At 53.7% G+C, this 13737-nt stretch overlaps 1 protein-coding gene across 4 annotated transcripts in view; it reads left to right on the forward strand.

Annotated features, from left to right (window-relative positions):
* The window catches only part of LOC142824444 (neurotrimin), a 509679-nt gene that overhangs the window by 471642 nt on the left and 24300 nt on the right, over window positions 1–13737 (forward strand). For all 4 annotated transcript variants that reach the window (XM_075916416.1, XM_075916415.1, XM_075916417.1 and 1 more), the window contains 3 exons: window positions 3388–3522; window positions 5932–6052; window positions 11158–11309. In XM_075916416.1, coding sequence (XP_075772531.1) covers window positions 3388–3522; window positions 5932–6052; window positions 11158–11309 — 408 coding nt within the window. The remainder of the gene's footprint in view (window positions 1–3387; window positions 3523–5931; window positions 6053–11157; window positions 11310–13737) is intronic.

Consider the following 13737-nt stretch of genomic DNA (forward strand, 5'->3'; position numbering starts at 1 on the left):
GGAGCAGTGCTGAGGGAAATGGGGAAAAAAAACCTGTCGTGTCTCGCTTCCCAATGCTCATGCTAATATATCCCACAATGATGTTTGCTTCTTTTTTTGGCAACAGTGATACATGCCTGGTGTGTATTTAGTTTGTGGCCTACTGTAACCCACAGAGCCTTTTTTGCAGTATTCCTTCCTAGGCAATGGTTTCCCATTTCGCGTCCGTTCAGTCGAATGGAGTACTTTCCGTTTGTTCTGCTTCAACTCCATCCTATTTATTTCAAACCATTTCTCCAGTTTGTTGAGCTCAGACTGAATTTTAGGCCTCCAAAGTTCTTACAACCCCTCCCAGCTCAGTATCATCCACAGATTTCATAAGTGTTTTCTCTAGGCCCTTGCCCAAATCGGGTAGGAAGATATTGAATAGCACTGGCCCCAAGATAGCTCCCAGCAGGTTCCCCGTCGATATGCCCTTCCAGCTTGTCTGTGAACCATCGATAATTACTTTCTGAGTATGGCTTTCCAGACAGCTTTCCAATGATTTTCCAGTCATGTTGCAGGAGGCCCTGCTAGCCAAATGAAATGGAACAGGGTGTTTCCCTGTTAACATGGTTGCTTACATGGAAGTTGATATGGTCCCTTGTTGTCTTTCTGTCCCAGTAGCCTGAACCTCAGACAACAGGAGACAGACATGATGTCATTGCTATTGCCTGATGCGCCGTGCTCCTCTCTGACAAGTCTGAGCACATCTTTCGGAGCGCCGCTTCTGCTCTTGCACACGCTACAAGAATGGGCCAGCTTGCCCCCCTGCCTTGCAATGTTATCCTAGGGCAGGGCACGTCTCCGTTACCTGCTGCTGCTGTCTCCTTCAGTGAAGGCAGCTCAGCAACCTTAGATTGCTTTCTGGAGTAGCACTCGTGCAGAGGGTGGTCCCAAATGATCAGTGTTCCCGATAAACAGCACGCGAGGGCAGCCACCCCAGAGAGATTCAAATGCCGCCCTGTTGATTAGCAGAGCACCCACTGCTGGCAGCATGGGTTTCTTTTGGTGGTGCACATCTGTGCGTGCCTCTGTGCACATAACAAAATTTATTCTGCACCTGGATGGATAAAAGTTAGTGGTAACATTGAGGCAGACTATCCTGTTTCAAATTAGGGAGACTGTGAAGTCTGCAAGATTACATGTCACATCCAGTGTGTAAAAGGCAGTAATATCGGGGTCTACCCCTCCCCTATGACTTGGTCTGTAGTGAAAACGTGCATTGCTCCACAGTTTCCTTCTGCTTTGGGGAACAGTAGTTCTTCAGGGCACCGAGAAGTTCTGTGAGGTTTGGGGCAGTGGTGAGTGGTGGATGCTACAGGCCTGTCTGCTTTGTTCCTCAATGAGGTAACATGAGCAGGTTCCTTTCCCGCTGTCATTGCCCCCGCATGGCCAGGTCAGTGTACAATTGCAGTCCCTCCATGGGATCCATTGCAGGACCAGGTTCTTGTCTGCCAGGGTTTGGAGAAGGTGGGTACCTTCCTGGTCCAGGGTGGAGATTATGGACTTTATTCAGTGGGCAGACCAGGGAGACTGTTAGTGCTCGTCAGGGTGGAAGCTCTCCCGCAGGGCCTCCTGGATACTGACAGCCCCCCTGATGGACCTCCCGGATGGCAGCCTGCAGAAAGTGAAGCCAGGCTCACAGCAACGCATCCACAAGAAGCACCAGAGTGTCAAGGGGCAGCTCTGGCTCCATGTTGCAGAGTGCTGTGGTGTCCCGAGTGAGGGCAACCACAGCACGCAGAGACAAAATGCTTTGCTGTCCCTCAGCGAGGTAGGCAAGCAAGCAGGGAAACCTGAGAACCAGCTGTCCGGGGGGGGGGGGGGGGGAAGGTCTCTTTAAGCACAGGCCTCAGATAGCCTCAGGCAGCAGCCACACAAAGTAACTCCTGACCTGATGTCCTGCTGGACCTGGTTCTGGGTGGCCTTAAATGTGATTCAGCATCCTATCAGTGTGGATGCACTATTTCAAAAGAGCAACAAGCTATTTCAAAATGCATTTTATGTGTAGACGCACTATTTTGAAATGAGCTATAGTGTAGACATACCCTGGGGGTTACATCTCTAGTGTAGACATGCCCTGGGGGGGTTTCAGACCCAGCTCTGTGGCTCAGACACTGCAGGGAACTCCCAGCTCCGATGCTGCCACTGGGATTTGATAACCAGGAGGGAAGTGGACCACAGGTTAAGCTGAAGTGGAACTTATTACATTCTGGGTGCTGCTCTGCCCCTATGTTGCTGCCAGCCTGATCCCCCCCGTTCCTTGTTTTTCTGGAGCCCTGCAGGGAACATGGGCCTTCTGGCTTCAGTCCCACCGACCATGTTACCCAGCTGGGGAGCCCCTGGCACGCTGGTAGGGACTGTACCAAATCAAAGCCCTCCAGAGAGCACCGTGCCTACTCAGGCTAAATCTCCAGGCCATTTGGTACTGTCTGAGCTCGCTGGGAAATCTGATCTTGGTTGTCTAGAAGGATACAATAGCATTTTCCTTCTAATTAAGGTAAAGTCAGGGCTGGCATCTTGGGTGACTGCAGTTTTCCTGCCTTCACTCTCCTTCACTCCCCCCCCCCCCCCCCCGTCCATCACAGCTAATTGTTTATAGTGTCCTGCGCATCCTCTCCCAAAGCCAAGAGCTGACACAGCTGCTACGTTCCACACCAGGGGGTAGTATTTCGGTGCTGGGTGAACTGGTAACGGAATGCAGCCGGGGATGCTTCGGGAAAGGAAGGTGCTTTCCAGTCGTCAGATCGTATGGGTGCCCAGCTGATGGTAAAAGGTCCTGGACCAGGGGAATTGGTTGGCTTGGGGCCCTTCTGACCTGAGCGTTTAGTTACGGAGCTGCAAGCCTGGGGTTTAGACCACATTGGAATGAGCTTCATGCTTTGCTGAGGCAACTTGGGAGCTGAGCCAAAGAGACCCAGCTCCCCTTGTACAGATCCAACAGGAAGAATCTTGTGTGCAGTGGGCGCCCGAATCCTCTTGGCAGGTGAGCTCCTCGGGATTGCAGGCCAGGGACCTCGCTAGTGCGGGAGAGAATCAGCTATGTCCATCCCGGAAGGGAATGCGGGCATGCTGAGCGGGCGTCTTCTGCACATGGGTTGCCCTGGGACGCGGTTACACCTGGCTCTGCGATTCCTTCTCACACCGTGGCCGGTCTGCAGCGCTTGATTTTCTCTCTTGCATCAGACAAGAGAAAGGGGCAAAGAGGGGTCTGGGAGAAGGAGGTCACGTTAAGTGCTGTGTCAGGAAATCCTGCTGGCCTGTCGAGCAGCTGCAGGGCCAGCTGCCTTGCCACATGCCCAGCTGTTAACCCAGCTGTGGTGCTGCTCCCTAGCCTGTGTCTCCTTCTCCTTCTGGCCCCTGCAGCGGTGGGGTTCGTGAGCGAGGACGAGTACCTGGAGATCACCGGCATCACCAGGGAGCAGTCGGGCGAGTACGAGTGCAGCGCGTCCAATGATGTGGCAGCGCCCGTCGTCCAGAGAGTGAAAGTCACCGTCAACTGTGAGTACGCTCGGGTGCCCGCGCGGTTAACAGAGAGCGGGTGGCTGGCAAAGAAGGGGGGCCCCACGTGACGCCACGGGGAAGGGGAAGAACGTTGTCCCTTCACACTCGGCCTGCATCGCCGCTGCCCCAAGAGAAGGTGCATGGGCCGGGAAGGGTGTGGCTGGGCAGCCGACTTTGGGTGTCTGCAAGTGGTCAGGAAGGGCTGTGGGGGAGCTGGTGGTGTCTGTGGGGGAGAAAGGGAGAGGGGAGGGCTGGGTGTGTCCGTGCACGAGGGTGGGAGTGTTTGCACGGAGGCTGGGAGAAGGCAGGGCTGGGCTGGGGGCATCCCTGCTAGGGATGTAAGGGTGTGTCTACACTACCATCCTAGTTCGAACTAGGAGGGTAATGTAGGCAACCGGAGTTGCAAATGAAGCCCGGGATTTGAATTTCCCGGGCTTCATTTGCATATTGCCGGGCGCCGCCATTTTTAAATGTCTGCTAGTTCGGACTCCGTGCCCGCGGCTACACGCGGCACGAACTAGATAGTTCGGACTAGGCTTCCTATTCTGAATTACCAGTACATCTCGTTCCACGAGGAGTAACGTTAGTTCGGAATAGGAAGCCTAATCCGAACTACCTAGTTCATGCCGCATGTAGCTGCGGGCACAGAGTCCGAACTAGCGGACATTTAAAAATGGCGGCACCCGGCAATATGCAAATGAAGCCCGGGAAATTCAAATCCCGGGCTTCATTTGCAACTCCGGTTGCCTACATTAACCATCCTAGTTCGAACTAGGGTGGTAGTGTAGACATACCCTAATAGTGTAGTCAATTAACTGATAAGCAAACGCTTATCGTTGGCCAGGGGAGGGCAGTTGGCACAGGGACCTTCTGCCTGTAGTGGATGAATTTGGTGCAGACCATGAGGGAGGGAGGGAGGGAGGGATTGCTGAGGCCACGGGGGAAACCCTCACACACACCCTTGAAAGGACATTTTTTAGCAGGCTGGCCTGCCCCCGTTGCGGCTCTGCATTTGAAGTGTATTAGGAGCCAGGTGGGCAGGCAGCCCGGCTCAGTTCCAGTGCGTGCTGGTCCAGGAGCTCAGCTTCCGCCCCCACACAGGGGCTGCTGCCACCCGACGCTGCTGCCTCTGGATCTGAGGCAGCAGCACAGAGCAACAGGCAGCCGGTCCACAAGGGGAGCTGGTTTTTAAACTGGCTCCCCTTGCAGACCAACTTCTGCCTGCCACCCCACTCTACTGCCTCTGATAGAGAGGCAGCAGCACAGAGTGGCAGGGGGCTCCTCGGGAGTGGGGCCGGAGCGCACTGGCTGCCAGCCCTGCCCCCAGGGGCTACAGAATAGTCAAATAACTGATAAGAATTTGTGAGGTTAACCAACTATTCAAGTAACCGATATTTCACACCCCTTGTCCCTGCAGGGTCCTGAGGGTTTCTGTGCAGGAGGTTTCGGGGGGCGGGGGGAGGCTGGGATGTGTTTTGCAAGGAGCTGGAGGCAAGTGCAGAGTGGGCTGGGAAGGGGCACGTCTGTTTTCTTAGCACATATGGTTTTGCCCGGTAGTTTGGTGTTTAAATTCCTTCCCTCTCCTGTCTCCCCTGCCCCCGCTTCCCCCCGCCCTCTCTCTGGCGTGCACAGGGCTCTCACAGCCCACGGGGAGATGCCGTGCTGACAGCCCCTGGGGACATGGGAAGTGAGCAGCAAGTGGGAATTTAAAACCAAATAATGAGCAGAAATGCTGCTGCAAAAAGAGCGGGGGCAGGAAACTCAGCCATCCTGCATCCCGCTCTCCTGTGCACGCAGCATGTGCATTCAGACCCACACAGGCACAGCCGCACAACTGCCGTGCACGTCCACGTCCACCCGCTGTGGTGAGCACCTGTGCTCCAGAAGCGTTCGTGCATGTGCGTGTGCTCCCAGTCCGGCACGAGCAAACGTGTGCGTGCGCTCACCAGCACGGGCCCCTGCGCTCGCACGGAGACACAGGCTGGCTCACACAGGCGCACACGCAGTCCCGTGCCCAAAGGAACACCCCGGCGAGCAGTGGAGACGCCAGCAGCTCCGATAAGCACGTCTGTTGAACTGGGGCGAACAGACGGAAGGAGCCGTGCTGGCCAGAGACGCAGCATGGAGGTTGGGGGCACTCCCTTGCCATCTGCCCGAACACTGGGAGCGCAGCCCCTTGCGGGCCTGTAAACAGCCCTTGAGTGGCAGGAACTGGGCACTGGCTCGGGAAACTGGCCTCCTGTTGGCCCGGGGAGGGCAGCTGGCACAGGGACCTTCTTCCTCTAGCAGCTGAATTTGGCGCCGAGCACGAGGCGGGGAGGAAAGAAGGGCTTGCCGGACGGAGGCAGAGAGGGGGGGATTGCTGAGGCCACCAGGAGAAACCCTCACGCCCTGCTGTCCCTGCAGACCCGCCGTACATTTCGGACGCCAAGAGCACCGGGGTGCCCGTGGGGCAGAAGGGCATTCTTCAGTGCGAAGCCTCCGCCGTGCCCGCGGCAGAGTTCCAGTGGTTCAAAGACGACAAAAGGTAGGTGGAGCAGCGGGGGTTGGGGCAGAGGGGGACACCCCGCAATCCCTGAGATCAGCCGGAAGGGCCTCAAAGGTAGCATCCACCCCAGCAAGAAAACAATCTTCTGCTGTTCCCAGGGGATTTAGGTGCATTGTCTCCTGGGCTGTCTCTCCTTTGCATTCCACTCACCTTTCACAAAGCAGGGTGGTAGAGTCTGCACTTGGACTGTGGAGCCCGTTAGCCCTGGAGTCGGTGGGGGACAGGAACAGGCATCAGTGACCTCACTTCACCCGGCTTTTGGGACCAGCCCTGCAGGAGAAAAGTGGGGGATGGAGGTAGGGAACAGACGGCTTGGCTGTTGCGCGAGGGGCCAGGATATCCGTTGTGATTGGCTGAAGATCCCCCAATGGCAAAAAGAACCTTAAGAACACCATCAAGGAAGGAGCAGGGAACGTGGTCAGCCCCATTTCAGGCAGGGGAAACAATAATTAAATGCTGAGCATCCCTCTGCCCCAGATGTTTTCGTTCGTGACTAGGAGAAGAGAGAGGAAACCAGATGCTGAGCCATTTACTCTCCCCAAATGATGTTTATCTCTTTAAAAAGGAGGCTGCTGCAGAAATAGAGAGGCCAACACTCCTAGGAGCAGAGAGTAAAAGACCAACAGCTAATTAGAGACAGGCCCAAGGGGGCGTGTTTAGATCTGGATCCAAACTTGCCCATAGACTGGTAGCATTCAGATCCAGCGGATTCAGCTTATTCGAAATACAGCAGCCAGCAGCTCAATTCTAATCTGGATTCTGAGCCAGATTCCCCCTAGCTTTTTGACTCCGGCTTTTTGTATTGGGCCCAAATCTGCATGAATAATCTGATCTGTGCAGGTCCTGAGCACGTGCATCTCTCGTCCATTCCAACAGGACCTGCCGTCATTGGGCGCATATTAAAATCAGACCATGGATTTGTATTTAAGCCAACTCTGCCTCCACAATATAGAATATCTGACCTCTTAGGCCAGTTTTCCTGCCTGGCAATGGATCTTCTGATCATCATTTTCAATTGGACTCAGGTTGCACCCTGAATTCAGATGTGCATGCCCTATGCTGCGTGTGTAAATGGCATTTGTGGACCTAAAGTGATCCAGGTTACAGAAGTGATCTGAGAGTCAGTTAAACTAGCTTCAGTTCCTGACTGTAAGGCTTTGTCTATACTTACCCAAAGATCGATGCTCTGGAGATCCATCTTCCGGGGTTCAATTTAGCAGGTCTACGAAAGACCCACTAAATCAAACACTGATAGCACCCGCATTGACTCCAGTAATCCATGGGGTTATGAGGAGTTAGAGAAGTTGACAGGAGAATTTCTCCTATCAACTCCCTGCAATGGAGCCACCGCAGAAATTCGATTTAAGGTACGTCAAATCCAGCTACGCTATTCACGTCGCTGACGTTGCGTATCTTGAGTTAAATTTCTCCCTCAATATAGATCTGGCCCGTGTCCTGTTGGATGACCTTGGGGTGAGTCATGTCTCCTTTTCTCCAAAAAAGTGATTCCCCTCCTTGCTGAGGGTTGTGTGGTCCCTTGCCTGAAAGTGCTGAGAGTATAATTGAAAGCACAAATCCAGGCTTTGGGAGTATGTGAAAATGCAGAGCTTTCTTAAGACCAAAGATGCTCCCTCTCCAGCTTCGTTGAAATGGCAGAGTCCTGAGCACTTGGGAATCATGCTCAATAGGAAGTGAAGAAGGATGGTCTGACCTGGGATTTGTGAGACCCGAGTTCATTTCCCACCAATGCCAAGTTTCAGTGGGACCTTGGTCATGTCATTTAGCCTCTCTGTGCTTTACTTCCCCCTCTGCAAAATAGGCCTAACAAGTGCTGCGTGGGGGTGTAGAGGAGATAAATATATTAAAACAGCTGGTGTGATGCTCACATCCTAGGGTAATATATCAGCATAAGATTAGCGCTCTCTTTTTGCAGGGCCCGCACCTGTGGTGAGGTTCGTTTCATTTGTTTTGTGTGTTGAGCATCTCCCAGGACCGGAGAAATGGGTTTGAAATACTAATTGGGGGATATTTTCCCATCCGGCTCAGCATTTTTCAGAAGTCAGCCGTATTACGCCGGCCTTTAAGCCACAAAGATGAATAATATTCATATTCATACGGAAGCCCAACGCCATTGAGAGTTGTCAGTCAAGAGCCAGTCGAGCCGGGGTGGTGGTAGTAACGGGGAGCAGGCAGCCAGGGGGAGGAATTAGCTAGTGAAAAAGACCTGAGCATCTGAAGAAACAGAGATGCTGGGGGAGAGAGGGGGAGGGGTTACGAAGGGATGAAACCAAAAAATCAGGGACTGGCCGACTGACAATATTACACCACGCTGCACTGAGCCAGGGAGAGGGTGGGCCGATGCAGCCGCGACCCCTCTCCGCAGCTCGCCTGCTTGCTCCCTGCCCTACCCTACGGTACCTGTGGACAGGGCTCTTGTCCCTAGGGTTGGGTCCCCAGAGGTAGGTTCCCCAAACTAGGGTTGGGTTCTTATGGCCAAGGCTGCCCTAGAGTTGAGGCCACTATGGGCCTGGTACCCCACCTAGAATGGCAGGGCAGGCCTAATTTCAGCACTGCTTTGGCAGTCTGGGGGGAGGGGGAAACAAGTCGGGCTCAAATCGAGGCAAGGATTGAGTTTCAGTCCTTTTCCGGGGCCAGGCCTGAATTGGGCTGGTGTCCTGGGGGAGCTGGGGACAGGCTGAAAGACTCCTTCGCCGGATCGCTCTCTAATCCCCGTCTCCCAGGCAAGCCTCCTTCCTCTTCCGCGTCCCCCTGGTCTTCTCTTCCCTCCGCTGTACCTCAGAGAGTGATGCCAGCTGCTCCCATCTCTGAGAGTCTCATAGACTTTAAGGCCAGAAGGGACCATTATGATCATCTAGTCTGACCCCCTGCACAGTGCAGGCCACAGAATCTCGCCCACCCCCTTCTAGAATAATCCTCTCACCTATATCTCAGATATTGACGTCCTCAAACGCTGGTTTAAAGACCCCAAGATGCAGAGAATCCTCCTGCAAGTGACCTGTGCCCCATGCTACAGAGGAAGGCGAAAAACCTCCAGGGCCTCTGCCAATCTACCCTGGAGGAAAATTCCTTCCTGACCCCAAATATGGCGATCAGCTAAACCCTGAGCATGTGGGCAAGACTCACCAGCCAGACACCCAGAAAGTTCCCTGTAGCAACTCCTATCATCCCTCCATTGACCTATTTCCAACTGATAGTGAATTGTCAATTAGTTACCAAGATCATGTTATCTCATCCAACCATCCCCTTATCATAGAATCATAGAACTGGAAGAGACCTCAGAAGGTCAAGTCCAGCCCCCTGCTCTAGGCAGGACCAATCCCAACTAAATCAACCCGGCCAGGGCTTTGTCAAGCCGAGACTTAAACACCTCTAGGGATGGAGACTCCACTACTTCCCTAGGGAACCCATCCCAGTGCTTCACCACCCTCCTAGTGAAATAGTTTTTCCTAATATCCAACCTGGACCTCTCCCACCACAACTTGAGACCATTGCTCCTTGTTCTGCCATCTGTCACTACTGAGAACAGCCTCTCTCCATCCTCTTTGGAACCTCCCTTCAGGAAGTTGAAGGCTGCTATCAAGTCCCCCCTCACTCTTCGCTTCTGCAGACTAAACAGACCCAAGTCCCTCAGCCTCTCCTCGTAGGTCATATTCTCCAGCCCCCGAATCATTTTGGTCGTCCTCCGCTGGACCCTCTCCAATGCGTCCACATCCTTTTTGTAGTGGGGGGCCCAGAACTGGACACAATACTCCAGATGTGGCCTCACCAAAGCCGAATAAAGGGGAATAATGACATCTCTGGATCATCTCTGGAGTCCCCGCTAGGCTGTGTCAGCCATGCAGCATGACGGCCCGGACCACTTCCTCCCGCTGCAGTTTTCTGCAGCTCCATCCACCTCTCTCCAGGCTCTTCTCTGTGAAGGTCTTTGCAGGCACCGGGCAGCTGAGCGACGTGTCCACAGCTCCACTCGCACCAGACCCAGTCAGGGGTCTGGTCTCTGATGGGCCCCGGAAAGCGGGACTGGATTTCTCAGCCATGCGGGGCCCAGTGGACACTCTTCTAGGGGTTCCCCAAAGGCCTGGGGGAGAGATAGGTAGAAGGCAGTGTGGGAGAGCTTGTTGGGAGGGTGTGACGGCGCGTTGGGGGTCCCCCGTCTCCTGCACCCCGAAATGGCACAAACAGACTGCACCAGCCGGTGGAATAGAGGAAGTTTATTGCCTCTCCAGGATACAGCACAGCACAGATGGAATCTGGTCACAGAGCTGGGCTAGGATGCCTCAGGCCCCCTTGAGATGGGGGAGACTGGGCCCCTAAACTCCAGCCCCTTTCCCTAGGCTGTCTCCTCCATGCTCCCAGCCCGCAACTAACTCTCTTCCAGCCCTGCCCCCCAGCCAGGGCAGCATTCCACCTTCCTTTGTTCCTCTCCATGGGGGGTGTCTGGCCATACTGGTTTGCATAGTGACTCATCCTGTTTTGCTGGGTCGTGGTACCCACGGCAGCCAGTGGGGGTTACCCCAGAGCCAGCAGCATAGAAACCAGCCAGGTACCCCCACTACGTCACAGTGGGGTGGGAAGGAAACGGTCCCTGGAGTAGGGGGTGAGGACCCCCATTGGGATTACCAGGGCCTTGATTCTGTCATTCTGCGGGACCCATATGGTGATCCTCACCAACTGGGAGCTTTGCAAGCCTGAAGATTTTTCTGCCATTTTAGGTGCTTTGCTTCTCTGAAATGTGTCTTGTTCTAACTCAGCCCCGTGGCCATGTGCTCTCTGGTGGAGAAGGCGTCAGATGGGACTCGGGAGACCTGCTTCTAGTCTCAGCCCTGCTTTTGACCTAGGGCCGTTCATTTCACTCACCCTTTGTTTAGATGGAAGCTCGCTGGGCCAAGACGTGTCGCCTGCTAATTGTCCGGCATGGGGGAGCTCTGATCTCAGGTGGATCCACTAGGTTTTACTGCCGTAGGGCTCTGTGCCGGAGGGGTAGTTAGCAGCTCCTTGCTCTGAACATGTCTTTCCTCCCGAAGGCGTTACCATGTGCCTTTCCCCTTCTCCCCATGCCGCAGGCTGGTACAAGGACAGAGAGGAGTGAAAGTTGAGAGCAAAGCCTTCTTCTCCAGGCTCACCTTCTTCAACGTCTCCGAGCAGGATTATGGGAACTACACATGCGTGGCCTCCAACAAGCTAGGCAATACCAACGTCAGCATCATCCTGTACGGTGAGTGGGCCCACTGAGGCAGGATGGGGAGGGGGGAGCAGGGGACTAGAGGGGGCAGGAGGGAAGGAGGCAAGCCCCAGGGGGCTGTTTTTCCTGCCTGTTGCTGGCAGACAGGACCCCTTCAGGTGTGCAGCTGCCACCGGGCAGATATGAACCTGGGACCTCGGGAGCTGAGTATAGGAGCATCTACCCTCTGAGCTAAAAACCAGCTGGCTCCCAGCCCATGCTGCAGAGATCGCTTGATCTTAACTGTTGCTGTGGTCTAGGTACCACTTGCATTGCTCAGTAACCACACTAGGGCTGTGTCTACACGGGCATGATCGTGCACCAGAAGTGTGCAAATGAGGCTAAGCGTGGAATATCACCGAGCCTCATTTGCATATCTAATGAGCCGCCATTTTCGCGGAAGAGGCTCTTGCGCCAGAAGGAGCTGTCTACACTGCCCCTTCTTGCGCAAGAAAAACCCTCTTGCGCAATGCCGCTATTCCTGAAAATAATCGGCGTAACGGCATTGCGCAAGAGGGTTTTTCTTGCACAAGAAGGGGCAGTGGAGACAGCTCCTTCTGGTGCAAGAGCCTCTTCTGCAAAAATGGCGGCTCATAAGGTATGCAAACGAGGCTCGGCGATATTCCACGCTTAGCCTCATTTGCATATTTCTCGCGCAACAAGCCGCGAGTGTAGACATAGCCTAGGTGTGTGGGTTACACAGCCTCCATCTGTCGTGAAATGGGGACGTGTGTTTCCCATCTGGTGGGCCTCTGAAGCTGCAGGACGCGGATCACACGTGCTCAGCTGTGATTCCTGGAACAAATTCCTGGAGCGACCAGCCCAGCACCTTTGCAATCCTGAGTGTGTCCACACGTCTCCTTGAGATCCCCTCCTGGGTTTCCTCCTGTCCCTTGTCTCTTGCCTTCTTCGCTTCTCAGAACAGACTCGAGACCCCCTAAATCAGAGCAGCTGCCACTGCCCCCACGACCCCGGGGGGCAGTAAGAGCTGAAGGGCTTTGTGGCAGGGAGCAAGCCTTGTCTGTGCTGAAATAAACCCTCCCACCTCATCGCCCCACACTCCTACTGCACGTTTCATAAGAGCGGGTGTCATTTTGATAGCTTCCTCCACCCCCCGGCATTATATCCCCAAGTTCATGGTACTTCAGTGCTTCAGAACAGCACCAGACTCGGCACCACCAAAAGAAGGCAAAGCAGCCAGTTTGGTTTTGTGTTTTTAGCCTGATCTGAAGGAATCGGGAAGATTGCAAGGAAGTTTGTCCTCGTGAGACTCCCGGCTTCTCCCCTGCCAGTCGGAGCGTTGGGGTGGTTCTGTTAAGGCTGGGAGAAAGCATCCGGTTAGCTAGCTGCTTATTCAAACCACGCCCAGTAAGATCCTCCACCTGGCATGTCTGTCAGGCTTATCCCCTTGTGTCGGTGCTTCTTAGCTCCAGGGGATAAAATACGGCAGTGTTTTTCCTAGAAATAGGCCCAACCCACCGAATCCACTATCCTCATACTAGCCTTGACTATGGCAAGGCCCACAGGTATCCTCGGCCAAGCTTTGCTTCACGGCATGGCAGGATTAAGACACACTGAGGCCCTAAACATGTCGGCTGTGTCTAGACTGGCAAGTTTTTCCGCAAAATCATCTGCTTTTGTGGAAAAACTTGCCAGCTGTCTACACTGGCCGCTTGAATTTCCACAAGAGCACTGACTTCCTACTGTCTGAAATCAGTGCTTCTTGCACAAATACTATGCTGCTCCCGTTTGGGCAAAAGTCAAAAGGGCCAGTGTAGACAGCTCAGATTTGTTTTGCGCAAAAAAGCCCCGATCGCAAAAATGGCGATCGGGGCTTTTTTGCGGAAAAGCGTGTCTAGATTGGCACAGACACTTTTCTGCAAACAGTGCTTTTGCGGAAAAGTGTCTGTGCCAATCTAGATGCTCTTTTCCGCAAATGCTTTTAATGGAAAACTTTTCCGTTAAAAGCATTTGTGGAAAATCATGCCTGTCTAGCCGTAGCCATCGAGTTTAAGAAGCCAAAACAAATGTGCATTATTCTAACAGAAAGGACAATGAAAATAGAAATCATTAAGTTTTATATTTGCCTACATATCAATACAGAGGTGAGGACGCAACTAAAAACTAGTTTTTTGTTTTGTTTTTATTTAGAGGGCCCTCATAATCTGAGGCCTTAAACTGCAGTTTACTTAGCTTGTGCATAAATCCAGCACTGCTTCGAGACAGCAGGGCAAAATTTGGCTCCAGATTGGTCAGGGAGTCCTGTTTCTCTCCCCCCCCCCCCCTTCCCTGGAGTTTTGTATTTACTGTGTTGGGACTTGGAGCCAAGTGCTGATTTTCATGGTAATGAATGACGCTCAGGTGTGCCCTTCAGGTGTGCTGCCATCAGCCAGGTAGGCTCACGCCTCTGCAACGTCACACA

This window comes from Pelodiscus sinensis, unplaced genomic scaffold (assembly GCF_049634645.1).
Source record: "Pelodiscus sinensis isolate JC-2024 unplaced genomic scaffold, ASM4963464v1 ctg35, whole genome shotgun sequence".
NCBI classification, from domain to species: domain Eukaryota; kingdom Metazoa; phylum Chordata; order Testudines; family Trionychidae; genus Pelodiscus; species Pelodiscus sinensis.